Raw genomic sequence first — 20,904 nt, forward strand, 5'->3', positions numbered from 1 at the left:
GTTGGTATTTCTTGTGCCTTTACTATAAACCAAGAACTATATTAAGCATTCCACATCAGTTATTTTGTTTGATCTTCACAACAGTCTATAAAATAGGTACTTTTACTGTTGCAAATTCCCATTCAAGGAAACTCAGAGAGGTTGTGGAGGCTGGAATGTTGTGTCCCAACTATTTGTTCATCGTCTAGTCTCTAAGTCTTGTCCAACTCTTTGCGACCCCATGGACTGCAGCACACCAGGCTTCCCTGTCCTTCACTATCTCCTGGAGTTTGCATCCCAAGTATGCCTCATCCCAATCCCTGGAAATTGTACTACCTTATATGGAAACAGGGTCTTTGTAGATGTAAATTTAGGATTTTGAGATGAGAAGATGATCAAACATGGGCCCTAGATGCAATCCTGTGTATCCTTATAAGAGAGAGGCGGACAGAAATTTGACAACACATACAAAAGCAGGGGGACTTCCCTGGTGGCCCAGTGATTAAGAATCCACTGCAGGGGGCACAGGTTCAATCCCTGGTTGGGGAACTAATATCCCACCTGTTTTGGGGGCATGACAAAAAAAATACATACACACACACACATATACAAAAATGGGGAAGGCGGTGCAACCATGGGGGCAAAGACTGGAATGATGAAGCCACAAGCCAAGAGGGCAGCCTTCTGAAACCAGAAGAGGCAAGAACCTCCAAAAGGAGCACAGCCTGGCCAAGGCTTTGATTTTTCAGCCAATGATACTGATTTGGGACTTCTGGCCTCCAGAAACATGAGATCATAAAATTTGATTATTCTAAGTTACCCAGTTCATGGTAATTTGTCATAGCAGCCACAGAAAACTCATATAGAGATTAAGTAATGTATTCATGGTCACAGTTAATAAGTGGTGGTAGAATTATGAACATCCGGCTCCAAACGCTATGCTCAGGCTTTCCAGGTAGCTCAGAGGTAAAGAATCTGCCTGCCAATGCAGGAGACATGGGTTCAATTTCTGGTCTGGGGAGATTTCACATGCCAAGAAACAGCTAAGCCCGTGTGCCACAACTATTAAGCCAGTGCTCTAGAGCCTGTGCTCTGAGACAATAGAAGCCACTGCAATGAGAAGCCGGTGCATTGCAATGAAGAGTAGCCCCTGCTCGCAGCAACTAGAGAAAGCAGCAACAAAGAACCAGCCATAAATAAATCTTTAACAAACAAAAATAAACTCATGCTCTTCAGCACAGCATGGTACAGTACACTCCTTATAATACGTAAAACAGACATTGACGAAATATTAAATATCAAAAAAGAATGAAGAAGGAAAATTGGAATTCCTTTAAAAGCAGTGTGGCCTCCTGGTTGATTCAACCAAATCCATTCTCTCTGCTGCAAACATCTCAGCTTTAGAAGCTTGACTTTAAAAGTTCATTCTCCCCCACACTTTACATCGAAATTAGGTCATTCCTGCATCACAGCCAAGAATGTGTGCACTTCAACGAGAAGATACAATTTGTAAAAAGAGAAGAGATGATATATTTAGTTTATAGCTAAAGAGGTTACTTGGCAGCAATTTCAGCCTCTTAGTCCACACTTGCAATCAGAGAAACAGGGGCCTCATCTTTTTTAAAGGTTTGTTTCCTTTTTCCTCCTTCAACAGGGATGCTGTCCACAATTTTCTCAAAAGGAAAATGGGTAAGGATTAGTAGGGCTTCCCTTGTGGCTCAGCTGGTAAAGAATCTGCCTGCAATGCAGGAGACCTGGGTTCGATCCCAGAGTTGGGAAGATCCCCTGGAGAAGGGAAAGGCTACCCACTCCAGTATTCTGGCCTGGAGAAATCCATAGGCTGTATAGACCATGGGGTCACAAAGAGTTGAACATGATTGAGCAACTTTCACTTCACTCACAAGGACTAATAACTAGATTTTCATTTCTTTCACTTGCTACCTTCCCGACTGTTGGAATTCTCAGGCAGATCAGCTAATGGAAAAATTGTTTAGTCATCAAGTCCAACTCTGTGTGACCCCATGGACTGTAGCCCGCCAGACTCCTCTGTCCATACGATTCTCCAGGCAAGAATACTGGAGTGGGTTGCCATTTCCTTCTCCAGGGGACCTTCCCAATCCAGGGATCAAACCTGAGTCTCCTGGACTGGGAGGTAGATTCTTTACCACTGAGCCACCTGGGAAACCCCAATTTGAATTTAACCCTAATCTACATTGAGCGCACATTTTTCTCTGTAGGAACGAGAACATCTCTCTTTTCAATAATTTTTTTAAATTAAAAAAAAATTTTTGGCCATACCACACAGCATGTGGGTTCTCAGTTCCCTGACTAAACCCATGGGATCAAACCTGTGCCCCCTGCATTGGAAGTGTGGAGTCTTAAGTGTCTGCATGCATGCCAAGTCACTTCGGTTGTGTACAACTCTTTGTGACCTTATGGACCATAGCCCACCAGGTTCCTCTGTCCATGGGATTCTCCAGGCAAGAATACTAGAGTGAGTTGCCATGCCCTCCTCCAAGGGATCTGCCCAACTCAGGGACTGAACCCGAGTCTCTTATGTCTCCTACATTGGCAGGTTCTTAACCACTAGACCAGGAAGTCTACTAGCCAGAGAAGTCCGAGACCCTCATCTCTTAACACTCATTAAACTTCTAGTTGATATTCTGAGCCTCTTATAGTCATCAGTGTGTGTTGCCAAATTCACCAGTCATTCCTCTTAACTCCCTTCTCCTCTCTTTTGGCCATTTAAAAGGATATGCTCAAGGTTTTTAAGTAAATGGTCAAAATCGCAATATGGTCTGTGAGTGCATGCATTGGGCATGCACGCTCAGTTGATCAGTCATGTCCGACTCTCTGTAACCCCATGGACTGTAGCCCACCAGGCACCTCTGTCAGTGGGATTTTCCAGGCCAGGATACTGGAGTGGATTGTGATTTCCTACTCCAGAGGATTTTCCCAACCCAGCGATTGAACCCATGTCTCCTGCACTGGTAGGTGGATTCTTTACCATGGGAAGCCCCATGGTCTGCAATACTCTAAATTAAATATTTTTCTTGACCCAGATTTATGGGCGCAACACAGGCAGCATGGAGAGAACTGAACATGAGCTCCTCTTGGCTGCTATAGTATCTGTCAGTCATCCAAAAGAAACCAACTGGAAAAGAAAAATGTTTTCACATTGCTGAGACAGACTAGGTAGGTTGTGGTCTGAAAGGATGATAAAGTACAGCCTACAAGACAAGGTGTCTCTGAGGAAGAAGCTAAGCATTTAGATCTTTGGTATTTATATGAAAAAACTGACTCTGTACTTATGGCTCAAAATTAACCCTATTTATTCATAATGTGCTATTCTTTTTGAGAGCTCAAGTTGTTTTTTTTTAAGTCATTACATCAGCAATTTTCTGCCATCCATGTAATGCTGACAGGTAACATGCTTGTTTTACAAGGACATGGAAAGCTACAGAAATAATCTCCCGAGTCTATCAACCCAGCAGTGAAGTGAGTAGACAGGTCTGGGGACCAGACAAGTTTTGACAACAGCCCTCGCTATCTGTCTGTCTCTGTTTCTCCTTCACATACACACACACACACACACACACACACACACACACCTTGCACCAAAAGAGCTTCAAGCTATCACCGGACTGGAGATGCCACGTTTTTGTTTTTGTTTTTAATTTGGCTGTACCATGTCTTAGTTGCTGCACCCTGAATATCTTTCTTGCGGCATGTGGGATCTAGTTCCCTGACCCAGAATTGAACCTGGGCTCCCTGCACTGGGAGCATGGAGTCTTAACCACTGGACCACCAGGGAAGTCCCTTGTTTTTGTTTTTTAATCACAATCTAGTTTGCCTGTCCACTTTCTACCTTTCAATCAGTGGCAATTTATCAAAAAATTAATTGTGCTTAGCTTTCAACAAAAGAGTACAAACAATTTTAAACACCATAAAAAGTGATACACGATACAAAAGAAGGGAAGATTTAAAGGAGATTGTGTCCTGCTGGTGCTGTCAGCAGCACTGACGTTGCTTTATTTTATCCTAGGATCCCATGGGGCTTCAAAATGACTGAAGCAAAGCTCTTGCCCGTATTTCTTTATTTTTTGAGACAAAATATTCCAAAGAGTACCTTACAAGAAGAAATAGATGAGCTTCAGTGTTTTTAGTTAGCAGCTGTGTGGTTGCAGGCAGGTAATGTAACTCCTCTGAATCTCAGTTTCCTCATCTGTAGAATGAGAGGGAGGGCTTCCCTGATGGCTTAGCGGGTAAGGAATCTGCATGCAATGCAGGAGACCCGAGAGACGCTGGTTCAGAAATGGCAACCCAATCCAGCATTTTTGCCTGAGAAATCCCATGCAGAGGGTAGCCTGTTGGACTACAGTCCATGGGTCACAAAGAGTTGGATACAACTGCATGACTAAGCACACAGAAAGTGAAAGTTGCTCAGTCGTGTCCAACTCTTTGTGACCCCATGGACTATATACGCCCATGGAATTCTCTAGGCCAGAATAAACGAGAGGATAATTCAGTCAGCCCTCTGTATCCACAGTTGTGGAATCCAGGGAGAAGGAGGGCCAGCTGCACTGCAGCATTTTATATAAGAGACTTGAGCATCCATGGATTTTGGTATTCCAGGGGTTCTGGAACTAATCCCCTGCAGATAGCATGTGATGACGGTACTATCTATTAATACCAGAAGGGTTCTTGGATGAATTAGATGGTGTAATGTATACCACTGAACCCAGCCATGGAGAGGCCAGGGTAGAAAGTGAGGTGGAGACTGAGAAACTATACAAAAACAGAAATCCGTGAGGAGACACAAGGTAGTTAGGCTGTGAGACAGAAGCCTGACCCCACTATTTCCTTCTCCTCCCCAGTTCCCCAAGGACCAGGTGATACTAACCACAGCAAAAGGCTCTTGGAAAAGAACAGTGCTGGGGAAGAGGTACAGAAAGGTTTCTTTCTTTGTGTTTTTGGCCATGCCATACAGTTGTGGGATCTTAGTTTCCCCACCAGGGATTGAATCTGGACACCCTTGGTGAAAGTGCTGAGTCCTAATCACTGGAACACCAAGGAATTCCCAGGAAGAGTTTTCTTAAAGGGCAGTGTGACTTGCTGGGATCACAAATGGGGACTCATGAGACCTATAATATAATGTCACCAATTATTCCTTCTTAGATGCACCCCTCCAGCATACACATGTGTGCACATACATATACTTACCAGGAGGGCACACATTAGACCTTGAGCTTTAGCTCCTGCTCATTACACACTACCATTACCATGCAGGTAACTAAGAGAGCCCAGAGGAAGGTGAGCTCATAAGAAAATAATGTACGCCTAAGGAGCAAAACAGCTAAAACATAAATCAGAAACTATAATCTGAACCACTCATATCAGACGAAGCAGAATTAATGGACTAAAACACAACAAAAATTTTCAATAAGCATAATAAGTATCTTCAAAGAGATGGGCTATTTGGTAGTAATTAATGAAATAAGTGCTTCCCAGGTGGCTCAGTGATAAAACATCTGTCTGCCAGTGCAGGAGATGCAAGAGACATGGGTTCGATCCCTGGACAAGGAAATGGCAACTCACTCCAGTATTTTTGCCCAGAGAATTCCATGGACCTCTGTCCAAAGAGATTGCAAAGAGCTGGACGTGACTGAGTGACTGAGCACACACACAATGAAATAAGCAGTTTTTAAAAACTAATTAGAGATAGAGGATCCAACAGGAAAATGCATACAAAGAAGGAGTTAGTGAGTAGGAAGACCAGACTGAGAAATCCCACTAGAAGACACCAAGAAGGGACTAAAAGAGGAAACATTACAAAAATATGTGTATTCATTTACAGAGAAAGAGAGCAATGGCATCACGGATGATAACACTGAATCACTGTTTCATACAGCACAGTGACTTTGAAAATTGGCATCCCAAATCCAGAGAAAAAGTCAGGAGGGTGTTACCAAAACTAGAAAAAGGTATTACAAGAAAAGAAAAACTACAATCCAATATAAATATTAGATATAAAGAAATGTAAAAACTCTTAACAAAATTTTAGCAGATTGAGTCAAACGACAAATAAAAAGAAAAATACATGATGTTCTTAGTGAGATTGTTCCCAGAACAGCAAGTTTCAACCTTAAAAAATTCATCAGTGTAATTCATATTAACAACCTAAAATAAAAAATGACATTAACATCACAATGGATGCAGAAAAATGCATTTGACAAAATTCCAGGATCCAAAATCTAACATCAAATGGGCCCTGAAACTTACTCAAGACTGTTCACAGCTAAGTTATTTGTAATAGTTCCAAACTGGAACTACAAGTGTCTATCAAGAGGAAAACGGATAAAAAATGTTTTGGTATATTTATACAGTGAAATATATATAGCAATGAAAAGGAATGAATCATGGGTAATACAGTAATACTGACTACATTTATTTTTATGATGAAATATCAAGAAAAATTTAATATACATAAGTATATTAAATTTATGAATACATTAATATAAAATTATATGATCTATATTATATAAACTAATATAAAATTAATATTGAATTAATTTAAATATAATTAAATAATTAATATAAAAGACAGATAAAATTAAATCCTAGTGTGTACAGATGCATACCTCAGTGATGAAACCAGAAAGTAAGGAAGTGATTGTCTTAGAAACTGAGATAGCTCTCTTTCTGCCGCCATCTTGGTTCCGCGTTCCCCACACAAAATGCCCGGTGAAGCCACAGAAACCGTCCCTGCTACAGAGCAGGAGTTGCCACAGCCCCAGGCTGAGACAGGGTCTGGAACAGAATCTGATAGTGATGAATCGGTCCCAGAGCTTGAGGAACAGGATTCTACACAGGCAACCACACAACAAGCTCAGCTGGCAGCAGCAGCTGAAATCGATGAAGAACCAGTCAGTAAAGCAAAACAGAGCCGGAGTGAAAAGAAGGCACGGAAGGCTATGTCCAAACTGGGTCTTCGACAGGTTACAGGGGTTACTAGAGTCACTATCCGGAAATCTAAGAATATCCTTTTTGTCATCACAAAACCAGATGTGTACAAGAGCCCAGCTTCAGATACCTACATTGTTTTTGGGGAAGCCAAGATTGAGGATTTATCTCAGCAAGCACAGTTAGCAGCTGCTGAGAAATTCAAAGTTCAAGGTGAAGCTGTCTCAAACATCCAAGAAAACACACAGACTCCAACTGTACAAGAGGAGAGTGAAGAGGAAGAGGTTGATGAAACAGGTGTGGAAGTTAAGGACATAGAATTGGTCATGTCACAAGCAAATGTGTCGAGAGCAAAGGCAGTCCGAGCCCTGAAGAACAACAGCAATGATATTGTAAATGCTATTATGGAATTAACAATGTAACCATCAGAAAAGAGGACCTTTTTTTTGGTGTTTCAGAAGAGTAACTGCAGCTGGGTTTGAAATTTGTACTGTTTCTATCATTAATAAAGTTATGGCTTCTTGTTGGATGAAAAAAAAAAAAAAAAGAAACTGAGATAATGTTTACCTTTGGATGGAGGTCAAGAATGTTGAGTTTTTTCAGAGTATTTATCTTTAAAAAAAATTTTTTTTATTTGGCTGCACTGGATTTTAGCTGTGGCACATAGAATCCTCTATCTTCACTGCAACATGTGGAATCTTTTTTTTTTTTTCCCAGTTGAGGCATGTGGGATCTAGTTCCCCGACCAGAAGCTGAACGAAAGGCCCGATGCATTGGGAACATGGAGGCTTATCCACTGGACCACCAGGGAAGTCCCAAGAGTGTCGTTATGAGGAACCAGCACTAAATAGGTTTTTGGAACACTAGGAATGTTCTGTTTCTTTGCCTTGATGTAGTTACACAGTATAAACTTTATAATAATTAAATTATACATCTATGTTTTATGGATTTTTCTGAATAGTTTTAATATTTCATAATAAAAAGGTAGGGAGAAAAACAAGGAAAAAGAAAGACATACTAGGCAAATCTATAAACCAAACCAACACCATAGAAACCATTTTAATATTAGGTAAGATTTTTCCCTGGTGGCTCAGATGGTAAAGAGTCTGCCCACAATGCAAGAGACTTGGGTTGAGTCCCTGAGTTGGGACGATCCTCTGGAGAAGGCAACCCACTCCAATATTCTTGCCCAGAAAATCCCATGGACAGAGGAGGAAGGTGGGCTACAGTCCATGGGGCTGCAAAGAGTTGGCCATGATTGAGCGACTAACACCCACACGAGATATAAATTAATATGAAAAATTTCCTAAGAGAAGCAGATAGACACAGAGGAGAAAACAGTCAGGGAACAGGGGAGGAGAAAGGCTTATTTCTTCCCACAGTCACTGCATCCAGCTCAACTTTCTTCTCAAAAATGTCCATGGGGCTTCCCTGGTGGTGCAGTGGCTAAGAGCCTGCCTGCCAGTGCAGGGGGTGTGGGTTCAATCCCTGGTCTGGGGAGATTCCACATGCCATGGGGCATCTAAGCCCGTGCTCCACGACTACTGAAGCCTGTATGCCTAGAGTCTGTGTTCTGCCACAAAAGAAGTCAACGCCAGGAGATGCTCAACCATCACAACAGAGAGGCCCCCATTCACTGAAACTAGAGAAAGAGAAACAATGAGGACCCAGTGCAGCCAAAAATAAATAACTAAATAACAACCAAAAACGCCACCTCTGACTTCTTTAAAAAAAAAAAAGGGTCCACATACATACACAAAAACTTCCTAAGAGACAAAAAGATGGCAAAAAGAAAGATAATCAAGATAATATAAAACTGATTTTATCTTCCTTACACCATAACTTCAAAAGATATAAAACAATTACTAATAAAACCACAGAGAGAAATAAAATCTTACCTCAACAATGGGAATAGAGATTTTATCAAATGTTTGAGGAATAAACAGAGTCCCCAGAAACCAGACAAAAGAGTTAGCCAAGATAGAGAAAATTTAAATAACATAATTAACAAATTAGATGTAATAAATATATATGGGCTTTCCTGGTGGTGCAGTGGTAAAGAATCTGCCTGCCAATGCAGGAGCCACAGGAGATGCGGGTTCAATTACTGGATCGGGAAGATCCCCTGGAGAGGGAAATGTCAACCCACTCCAGTATTCTTGCCTGGGAAATTCCAAGGACAGTGGACCCTGGCGGGCTATAGTTCATGGGGTGACAAAGAGTCAGACACGACTGAGCAACTAAGCACACACACAATAAGTACACACAGAATTTCACACCTGAAATTTTTCTTTCTCAGAGAAAACACACTGAGATAACAGAACAGTTACAAAATTTAATCATATACAAGGTCTCAGAGAAACCTTGATAGATTTCCAAGAATCAACATCATTCTGACAATTGTTCTCAGAGCACAATTCGATAAAATGAGAAATATATTTTAAATTGATCGAAATGTCACTATAGATGCATGTCTACAAGTTTTAAAAATACTGCTAAGTAACACTTGAAAGTAAAATCATAAAGGGATCATAAGAGACAGAAATGAATAACAATAGAAACACTACATGTCCAAGTTGGTGCAAAACAGTTAAAATAGTACTGTAGAGCTTCCCTGATGGCTCAGTGGTAAAGAATCTGTCAGTGTAGGAGACACAGGTTGGATCCATGGTCCAGGAGGATCCCACTTGCTGTGGGGCAACTAAGCCTATGGGCCACAACTATTCAGTGCTCTAGCACCTTCGAGCCGCAACAACTGAGGCCATGTGCTACAACTACTGAAGCCCGAGCGCCTTGGAGCCCATGCTTGGAAACAAGAGAAGCCACAGAAATGAGAAGCCCACACATTGCAACTAGAGAAAAGCCGTGGCAGCAACGAAGACCCAGAACAGCCAATAAATAAACCTACTTTTACAGAAAACAGCGTTGCAGAAAAACTTATAACTTTAAAGTACATTTACCAGAAAATAAAATAGAAAATATATGTGTTCAACTCAAGAGGCTAGAAAATGAACAAGTGTAAACCCAAAGTCCAGAGAGGGCATAAAAAGGTTAAGAACAAAAGCATGATAAACAAAGTTAACCAAAAGTTAGTTATCGGGATGGAGGTCCCTCTCAGGGTCTCCGGGAAGAATGGTAACTGGAATAAAACAGGAAGGGTCTCTGGGATCCTGGTGATGTCTTTTCTTGGTCAGGTGCTGACTGCACGGTTGGGTCCCTGAAGGGGCATGGAGCTCCTGACGTAGAAGTGTGCTTTTCTATATGTACATTGTGCTTTGATAAGAAATATAATACCTGGTTCTTTGAAAAATAAGTAATAAACCAGAAATGTCTGGTAAGAATAATAAAGAAAAAGCAAAGAGACATAAATAAATACTATTCACAATGAAAAGGGAAGTTAACTACAGACACAAATATAATAAAAAGGAATATTATGTTGAACTCTTCATCTACAACCACCACTAAAGAAAGTGACAGGTTCCTTAGATGCCCCTAATACCCCTAACTGTATCCCACAGTGAAAAAGTGCCAGGGTTAGATTATTTTAGCAACATTCCACCAATTTTTCAAAATATATATGATCCCTAGCATCTAAGTTTGTTCCAGAAAACCAAACAAAAAAAAGGGGGGGGAAGATCAAATGTCATCTCAGGAGTCTTCCCTATCCATCCTAAATAAAACTGGAACCCACTCACCTCCCTCTTTGCTATTTTATTTTTCTTTTTAGCATCTACCACCATTCATTGCACCGTATGTTGCTGTTTAGTTGTTAAGTCGTGTCCAGCTCTTTTGTGACCTTATAGACAGTAGACTGCAGTCCATGGGGTCACCAAGAGTCGGACACGACTGAGCGACTTCAGTTTCACTTTTCACTTTCATGCATTGGAGAAGGAAATGGCAACCCACTCCAGAGTTCTTGCCTGAAGAATCCCAGGGATGGTGGAGCCTGGTGGGCTGCAGTTTATAGGGTCACACAGAGTCAGACACAACTGAAGTGACTTAGCAGTAGCAGCAGCAGACAGTAGACTGCCTGTCTCCTGGTTCCATGGGATTTCCCAGGCAAGAATACTGGAGGGGGTTGCCGTTTCCTTCTCCAGGGGATCTTCCCGACCCAGGGATTGAACCTGTGTCTCCTACATTGGCAGGATGATTCTTTGCTGCTGAGCCACTAGGGAATATACTATATATTTTACTTATTTTTTGTATTTGTTTTCTTTCCCTAGAGCATAAATTCCATGATGACAAGATTTTTATTTTCCTGCATTTGGAATAGTATTTGTCACATAATGGTTCTCAGTGAATAGCTTTGAAATATTTATTCAATGAACAAACTATCTTCAACTAATTTTGTGATGCCAATAAATTGTTTAATTCCCAAACTGGATGACAATGAAGGTAGAAAAGGAAAACATAGGGTCATTTCATTTTTGCTAGTTAGAGCAAAAATTCTAAATAAAATATTAGGTAGCTGAAACTAATCATGTGGGAATGCAAGAATGGTTTAAGATAAAAATATTTAACAGTGTAATTCTCAGCAATAGTAGTCTCCATGTAAAATCACAGGAATTGAAAAAAAAAACCCTTGATAATTTTCAGTATCTATTTAACAGAGAAATTTTCTTTTTTTCATTTTTGGCCAAGTAATTCATGGGATCTTGGTTCCTGGACCAGGGATTGAACTTCTGCCCCCTGCACTGGAAGCCTAGAGTCTTAACCACTGGATCTCCAGGGAAGTCCAGAAATTTTCTTAAAATAAAAAGATAGAAGGAAACGGCACAGCTTGATACAGATGATCTCCCAAAAACCTCCCTTAAAAAAAAATCACACACCTTGGTCTTCCCTGGTGGCTCTGTGGTAAAGAACCTGCCTGCCAATGTGGAGGACATAGGTTCGATCCCTGGTCTAGAAAGATCCCACATCCCACAGAGCAGCTAAGCCCGTGTGCCACAAACATTGAGCCCAGGGGCCACAACTAGAGAGTAGCTCCTGCTAGCTGCAACTAGAGAAAAGCCCATCAGCAAGAAAGACCAGAGCAGCCAAAAATAAAGCACATACATAAAATCATTTTTTAAAAATCATACACACAAAATTTTTTATATGCTCTCCCATTTAATTCTGGAACAAAGATACCTAGTCTGGGAACTTCCCTGGTGGTCCAGTGGTTAAGAATCTGCCTTCCAATGTAGGAGATGTGGATTTGATTCCTGGTCAGGGAACTAGAATCCCACATGCCAGAGGGCGACTAAGCCCATTTACCACAACTACTGAGCCCGTGCACTGGAGCCCGTGAGCCAAAATTGTAGAGCCTGTGTGCCGCAATTAAGACCTAATGCAGCCAAATTAATAAATATATTTATTTTTTAAAAGATGCCTGGCCTGACTTTTTCTGTTCAACAGGGTGCCGAAAGCTGTCGCCAATGTAATAAGAAAAGTGAGTTGTATAAAAATTGGAAAGGAAGAGCAAAACTATCTTTATTTGCAGACGATACATTTATCTACATAGGAAACCCCATCACAATCCCACAACTAATAGAAATAAGATTGCTGGACAAAAGATACACTTCAGAAACTCGTATCTCCACAACAATAATATCCAACTAGAAAATATAGTAGAAAAGATATCTTTTCCATTATAAAACTATATGAACACTAAAGTAATTAGGGGGAACTCCCTGGTGGTCCACCGGTTAGGAGTCTGAACTTCCAGTGCCAGGGAACCCAGGTTCAATGTCTGGTCAGGGAACTAAGATCCTCAAGCTGCACAGCATGGTCAAAAAAAAAAAAAAAAGAAAGAAATAAAATAAAAAATTTGGCTAAAGTAATTAGGAAATAAACTAACATGCACAAAACCATAACAGAGAAAAATTTTAATTTTTGTAGTGCAATATTAAAACCAAAAGAAATTTACTAAGCTTATAGATAAGACAATCAAACATTTTTAAAGTATAAGAATGATTCCCCAGATAATTTCTCTAGTCTGGACCTCTGCCATGATCTCTAGGCTCAATTATCCAAGTACCTATTTGACATAGCCACTTGGATGACTAAAGTCACCTTCAATTTAAAGTGACCAAAATGAAGCAACTGAATTTCCCCATCCACACATTCCTCTTCTTTCAGTCTTTCCCCAAGTAGCTCAGCTGGTAAACAGTCCGCCTGCAATACAGGAGACCCTGGTTCAACTCCTGGGTTGGGAAGTTCCCCTGGAGAAAGGATAGACTACCCACTCCAATATTCTTGGTCTTCCCTGGTGGTTCAGATGGTAAAGAATCCACCTGCAATGTGATCCCCTGGAGGAGGGCATGGCAAATCACTCCAGCGTTCTTGCCTGGAGAATCCCCATGGACAGCAGTGCCTGGTGGGTTACAGTCCAGGGGGTCACAAAAAGTCAGACACAACTGAGCGACTAAGCACAGCTTGTAAGTAAATGGAAACTCCATATCTCAAGTTGTTCAAGTCAAACATTTAGTGAAAGTGAAAGTCACTCAGTCATGTCTGACTCTTTGTGACCCCATGGACTATTCAGTCCATAGAATTCTCCAGGCCAGAATACTAGAGTGGGTAGCCTTACCCTTCTCCAACAGATCTTCCCAACCCAGGGATCAAACCCAGGTCTCCCACATTGCAGGCAGATTCTTTACTAGCTGAACCACAAGGGAAGCCCAACAATACTGGAGTGGGTAGCCTATTCCTTCTCCAGCAGATCTTTCTGACCCAGGAATCAAACCTGGGTGTCCTGCATTGCAGGCAGGTTCTTTACCAACTGAGCTATCAGGGAAACCCATTTAGGGCCAAATTTAATTCCCTTTTTTTCCTCTCATTCTCACATCCAAGCAATTGGCAAATCCTTTGACTCTACCTTCAAAATATTTCCAGAATCTCCACCTTCATCCCTCTGTTGCCACTGCCCTGATCTAAGCTCCCATCACTCTTTCCTGAACTGCTGCAGGAGTCTTCCACCTGGTGTTTTCATTTCCGTGTTTTTAATACAGAAGCCCATCCCCACTTCAACCTTTTTTCCATAGTAGCCAAAGTGGATAACAGGAAATGGGTGCTGAGTGGTGTCACTCTTGTGCTTACACCTTCCGATAGCTGCCGCTGTCACTCAAGGTAAATGTGTAGTCTTTGCAGCAGTCTGTCATGGGAGCCACCACCTCTCCAGTCCTCTCAATTTCTCTAACCTCATCTACTGCTTATAGTCTTGTTCACTTCTCTCTAGCAGACTGGCCTCCTTTCTGTTCCTTGAACATATCAAGAGGAACTGTCGTAGTAGCTTCCACATCTGTTTGTTTCCACCAACTGGGCCATTCTTCCCACAGATCTTTGCAGGTTTCCATTACTTTCAAAGTTTGGTGTGTTGTTTTTTTTTTTTTTTTTTGCCGCAAGGCTTGTGGAATCCTAGTTCCCCAACCAGGGATCAAACTTGGGCCCCCTGCAGCGGAAGCAAGGAGTCCTAACCACTGTGTGTGTGTGTGGTGTGTGTGTGTGGGGGGTGTTGCATACTCGCTCATTGCACTCAGTCGTGTCTGAGTCTTTGTGACCCCTATGGACTGTAGCCCACCAGGTTCCTCTGTCCATTGGATTCTTCAGGCAAGTGTATTGGAGTGGGTTGCCATTTCCTCCTCCTTGGGGATCTTCTTGACCCAGGGATCAAACCTGAGTCTCTTGTGTCTCCTGTATTGGCAAGGACCACTACGCTGCCTGGGGAGCCCTAACCACTGGACTGCCAGGGAATTCCCATTTTCAAGATTTTTAAATGATACTTTATCAGAGAGACCTTCCCTGACCACCTTGCAAAAGGATGTTTCATATACTGCTGGTCAGAATGTCAATGGTACATCCCTATCTATAGTAAAATTGAAATTTTATGTACTCTTTGATTATCTAATTCCATTGCTAGGAATATATCAACGTATGTTTGCACACATACAAAATGATGTATTTACAAGGTTGTTTACGGCTCCACTGCTTGAGGTAACCCAGACTGCAATCAGTCCAAGTGCTATCAGTAGATGACTTGGTAATAATAGAATATTTGTGCTGCTGGAAGAAAAAAAAAAAGGATTACAAAGTATATTTAATGTGAAAAAAAGTAAGAAGCAGACAGTGTAGAACTACCATTTCTGTTGAAAAAGAAAATTGGCAACAGGGGTGGGAGGGGTATTGGGAGGCTGGAAGACTGGGGTGGGAAGAAGGAGGCAATCCTTTCTTTCAATATTCTTTGGTATTTCTTGTATTTTGAACTGTTTGTTCATATTTCTTTCTTTCTTGTTTATTTTTGGCTGCTCCATGTGGCTTGCAGGATCTAGTCCCCCAACCAGGGATTGAACCAAGGCCCTGGAAAAGGGAATGGCTACCCACTCCAGTATTCTTGTCTGGGGAATTCCGTGAACAGAGGAGCCTGGCGGGCTACAGTCAATGGGGTTGTGAAGACTTGGACACAAATGAGCAACTAACATTTTCACTTTCACTGGTTGGGGAGCTAAGTGAAAACACAGAGTCCTAACCACTGGACTGCCAAGGAAGTCCCCACGCACTGTTCTTAAATGTGACATTGGAACTTCTCCCATTGAAAGATGAGGTCTGTGTTGCCTCCCCAAAACCCAGGCAGGCCCGTGAAGGCAGCAGAAGTGTGTGACTTCTGAGACTGCTAGGTCATAAAAGACCAACTTTTTATCTGGTCCTCTTGGAGTGTTAGCTCTTAGAACCTAGAATGTGAAGATAAAAGTGCCAGAGAGGCCACGTGTAGGTCTTCCAGCCAACAGTCCCAGCTGGGTCCCAGCCAACAGCCAGATGTGAACAAGAAGAATTTGCAATGACCCCAGGCTCAGCCACTATGAATGCAATGGGCTGAGAGTCTCTGAGTGAGAACTGCTTTGCTGAGTCAGCACAGCCAGGACCATTACAGATGATCATTAAATCACAGCCACTCTCTTCTCTTCTCTGTCATCCTATGTGCAGTTGAATTTGCTCCTCTCCATGTCTTCTCACATGACTTTCAGGATCAAGTGACTCTTGGCCAAGAAACAAAACCAGCATAGTCCCATTCCTTACTGGGTTTGAATGAAAACTGGTAATAACATCAGGTACAACTCGAAGAGAAGGCAATGGAGAAGAACCAAGCTGGGTCTGTAAGGAGCCTTGCATGTGAAGTAGTACAAGCATATGTACCGCAGCGCTTTGAGAACAGCACTACTATCTCAATGGCTGGATGTGTTTTATTGGGAAAATAATTTTTCTCTTGGTGTCAGTGTTTCTGCACTACTGCTTTGGCTTAGTAATAAACGTGTGAGAGTTTCGTTGGGAAAAAAATAACTATTTTAAGCCATTAAATCTGTTTAGCACCAAGATTTAGGTCCTCAAAGTAGGTGAGATTGTACAGTGGAAGTGACAAATAGATTCAGGGATTAGATCTGATAGAGTACCTGAAGAACTATGGATGGAGGTTCATAACACTGTACAGGAGGCGATGATTAACATCATCCCCCCGAAAAAGAAATGCAAAAAGGCAAAATGGTTGTCTGAGGAGGCCTTACAAATCACTGAGAAAAGAAGAGAAGTGAAAGACAAAGGAGAAAAGGAAAGATATACCCATCTGAATGCAGAGTTCCAAATAATAGCAAGGAGATATAAAGCCTTCCTCAGTGATCAAAGCAAAGAACCAGAGGAAAACAATAGAATTGGAAAAACTAGAGATCTCTTCAAGAAAATTAGAGATATCAAGGGAATATTTCATGCAAAGATGGTCACAATAAAGGACAGATATGGTATGGACCTAATAGACATAGACGATATTAAGAAGAGGTGGCGAGAATACACAAAACTAAACAAAAGAGATCTTAATGACCCAGATAACCACGGTGGTGTGATCACTCACCTAGAGCCAGACATCCTGGAGTGCGAAGTCAAGTGGGCCTTAGGAAGCATCACTAGGAACAAAGCTAGTGGAGGTGATGGAATTCCAGCTGAGCTATTTCAAATCCTAAAAGATGATGCTGTGAAAGTGCTGCACTCAATATGCCAGCAAATTTGGAGAACTTGGTAGTGGCCATAGGCTTGGAAAAGATCAGTTTTCATTCCAATCCCAAAGAAAGGCAATGCCAAAGAATGTTTAAACTACCACATGATTGTATTCATTTCACACACTAGCAAAGTAATGCTCAAAATTCTCCAAGCTAGGCTTCAACAGCACGTGAACCAAGAACTTTCAGATGTTCAAGCTGGATTTAGAAAAGGCAGAGGAACCAGAGATCAAATTGCCAACATCCACTGGATCATAGAAAAAGTAAGAAAATTCCAGAAAAACATCTACTTCTGCTTCATTGACTATGCTAAAGCCTTTGACCATGTGGATCACAACAAATTGGGGAAAATGCTTAAAGAGATGGGACTAATTAGGACACTTTACCTGCCTCCTGAGAAATCTGTATGCAGGTCAAAAAGCAACAGTTAGCACTGGACATGGAACAATGGACCAGTTCCAAATTGGGAAAGGAGTACGTCAATGCTGTTTATTGTCACACTGCTTATTTAACTTATATGTAGAGTACATCATGCAAAATGCCAGGCTGGATGAAGCACAAGCTGGAATCAAGACTGCAGGGAGAAATATCAATAAATTCAGATATGCAGATGATACCACCCTCATGGCAGAAAGTGAAGAGGAACTAAAGAGCCTCTAGATGAAGGCGAAAGAGGAAAGTGAAAAAGTTAGCTTAAAACTCAACATTCAAAAAACAAAGATCATGGCATCTGATCACATCGCTTCATGGCAAATAAATGGGGACACAATGGAAACAGCGACAGACTTCATTTTCTTGGGCTCCAAAATCACTGCAGATGGTGACTTCAGCCATGAGAGTAAAAGACACTTGCTACTTGGAAGAAAAGCTATGATAAACCTAGTGTATGTTAGTTGCTCAGTCATGTTCGACTCTTTGCCACCCTATGGACTGTAGGCTGTCAGGCTCCTCTGTCCATGGAATTCTCCAGGCAAGAATACTGGAGTGGGTTGCCATTTCCTTCTCCAGAGCATCTTCCGGACTCAGGGATCAAACCCTGGTCGCCTGCATTTTAGGCTGATTCGTTACTGTTTGAGCCACTAGGGAAGCCAGGCAAACCTAGAGAGCATTTAAAAAAGCAGAGACATTACTGACAAAGGTCCATCTAGTCAAAGCTACGATTTTTCCAGTAGTTCTGTATGGATGTTAAGAGTTGGACCGTAAAGAAAGTTGAGGACCAAAGAATTGATGCTTTTGAACTGTGATGTTAGAGAAGACTCTTGAGAGTCTCTTGGATTGCAAGGAGATCAAACCAGTCAATTCTAAAGGAAATCAGTCCTAAATATTCATCAGAAGGACTGATGGTGAAGCTGAAGCTCCAATACTTTTGTCATCTGATATGAAGAGCCAGCTCATTAGAAAAGACCCTAAAGCTGGGAACAATTGCAGGCAGGAGGAAAAGGGGATGACAGAGGACGAGATGGTTGGATGGCATCACCGACTCAATGGACATGAGTTTGAGCAAGCTCCGGGAAGCCTGGCATGCTGCAGTCCATGTGGTTGCAAAGATTCAAACACAACTGAGCAACTGAACAACAATTCCGAGCCTTTAAGACATGAGGTGTCCAGTGTCACCAGTACAGAAGAGACGCTGGGGACACAAATTTAGGGGGTCAACAGTGAGTGAGTAGCTAGTATTGAAAGCTGTGAGATTAAAGTTATTTAACCATTTAAAATGCAGGTTGAGGACTTCCCTGGTGGTGCAGTGGTTAAGACACCACACTTCCACTGCAGGGGGCACAGGTTTGATCCCCTATGGTGGAGCTGAAGTCTTGGTTGCAGCCCCCAAAATAAATAAATTGACGAACTAAGTTGTGGACTTCTCTTAATTAAAATTTACATTCTTTTAAAAATAAAATGAGGGGTGAGTCTAGAGTTGACCCCAAGGCCAAAGCCCCTTCTGGAATGCTAGGCTGCTTCTCTATATCTCCTTGGCCATTATGAACTTGGACCATTCTGAAGTACAACTGGCCCTCTGTATATTTGGGTTCCACGTACAGATTCAACCAATCATGATTTGAAGAATCTAGAAAGTTCCAAAAACAAAGTTTAAATTTGTACCACGCCATCAACCATTTAGGGCTTCCCTGGTGGCTCAGACGGTAAAGAATCTGTCCACAACGCATGAGACCCGGGTTCCATCCCTGGGTTGATAAGATCCCCTGGAGAAGGGAATGGCTACCCACATCAGTATTCTTGCCTGGAGAATCCCAAGGACAGAGGAGCCTGATGGGCTACAGTCCACGGGGTTCCAAAGAGTCGGACACAACTGAATGACTATCAACTATTTACACTGTATTTACAACTATTTATATTACATTAGATATTGTAAGTAATTTAGAGATGGTTTAAAGTACATGGGAAAATTATAAGCAAAGACTACGACATTTTATATAAGGAACTTGAGCATGTGCAGACTGTGGTATCTGCAGGGGTCCTGAAACCAAACCCCTAAAAATACTGATGGACCACTATACTGCCACACAGGAGTGGTGAAGGGATCAGACCCGGAAGCCCAGATGGCCTTGATTCATACACCAGTTCCCTGACCCTTTATACAACTGTTGGTATTTTAATGAGTTAATATATATGAGGGTGGCTTGTACACAGAACATGATCATAAAACGCCCATTATTTATCAACCAAGGGTGGATTCCTTCAGCCCAGTGCCAGCTGACCCAATAATCAGGTTCATACTATGGCTGTTTCCTTCAATGAAACATATACATCACCATACGTAAAATGGATAGCCAGTGAGAGTTTGATGTATGATGCAGGGTACCCAAGTCCAGTGCTCTGTGACAGCCTGGAGGGAGGGGGGAGGGCAGATAAGGATGGAGGGGACACATGTATACCTATGGCCAATTCATATTGATGTATGGCAAAAACCATCACAATACTGTAAAGGAACCATCCTCCAAATAAAACGAAACCCCCCCCCTCAAAACAAGCTTACCTATAGGGACTCCCCTTGTGGTTCGGTGGTTAAGAATTCACCTGCCGATGCAAGGGACACGGATTCGATCTGGTCTGGGAAGATCCAATTTACTGCAGAGCAACTAAGCTCCATGCGCCAAAGACTGAGCCTCCATGTGCAATTACGGAAGCTTGCACACTCTAGAGCCCGTGCTCTGCAACAAGAGAAGCCACAGTAATGTGAAGCCCGTGAACCACTTAATGAAAGAGTAGCTCTCACTCACTCACTCTCCACTAGAGAAACTTTAGCCACTGTGGTAATGACGACCCAGTGCAGCCAAAAATCAATGAATAAATAGGGCCTATTTATCTTTCTATAGCACTTCAGTAACAACACTGTGAAGTGTACTATTTTACCAAACCCAAAGGTTACAAAATGTGAACAAAGTAACGTGCTTGGCTACTTTTTCCAAAAGATAATTCTATCAACTCCTCCTTTTAGAAACCCACAGGAGTGAGTCACAAAAGGAGTAAGAAGTTATTTTAATCTTTTTCTTTAGGATCATGTCTCTTCTGCTCATCTGATTCTCAAGTCCTCCTTCCTATTTGGCCTGCTTCCTTGTAAGGCAAGACCTATTGATACTTTTAAAATATTTTGTAGTTTAATATCTATAATGAACAGAATGCAGGCAATCCCAAGTTTCTATAAAACAGCAACCCTTACGCTAAAGACAGAAATCCCAAACATCTTCCTTCTAGAGACAGTAGAGGCAGGAGACATGCTGTATCCAAGAGAAGCTCCCTGAAACCTCCGAATTCTGAATTTTCAAAATGATGAATACATCTGAATGGGTAAAGCAGCACTGTATTACATTCATGGGAAGGAGTGGGGCACGCAAGTAACACGACAGAACCTGCACCTCTCAGGAGTTTATCATCTGGATGGGGAGAAGACAATAGCACACATTCACGAGATGGAGAAATA

The 20,904-nt window shown here is 41.8% G+C and overlaps 1 protein-coding gene and 1 pseudogene across 1 annotated transcript; both read left to right on the top strand.

Moving 5' to 3' along the window:
• The first annotated feature begins 6,675 nt into the window (after positions 1-6,675).
• Positions 6,676-7,493, top strand: LOC114117226 (nascent polypeptide-associated complex subunit alpha). Its single transcript, XM_027975672.3, has one exon. The coding sequence runs from the start codon at positions 6,717-6,719 to the stop codon at positions 7,362-7,364; it is 648 nt and encodes a 215-aa protein (XP_027831473.1). The 5' UTR covers positions 6,676-6,716; the 3' UTR covers positions 7,365-7,493.
• Positions 7,494-15,921: 8,428 nt separating this feature from the next.
• On the top strand, positions 15,922-16,077 carry LOC105606447 (large ribosomal subunit protein eL39-like; annotated as a pseudogene).
• The last annotated feature ends 4,827 nt before the right edge of the window (positions 16,078-20,904 follow it).

This window comes from Ovis aries, chromosome 12 (genome assembly GCF_016772045.2).
Source record: "Ovis aries strain OAR_USU_Benz2616 breed Rambouillet chromosome 12, ARS-UI_Ramb_v3.0, whole genome shotgun sequence".
NCBI classification, from domain to species: domain Eukaryota; kingdom Metazoa; phylum Chordata; class Mammalia; order Artiodactyla; family Bovidae; genus Ovis; species Ovis aries.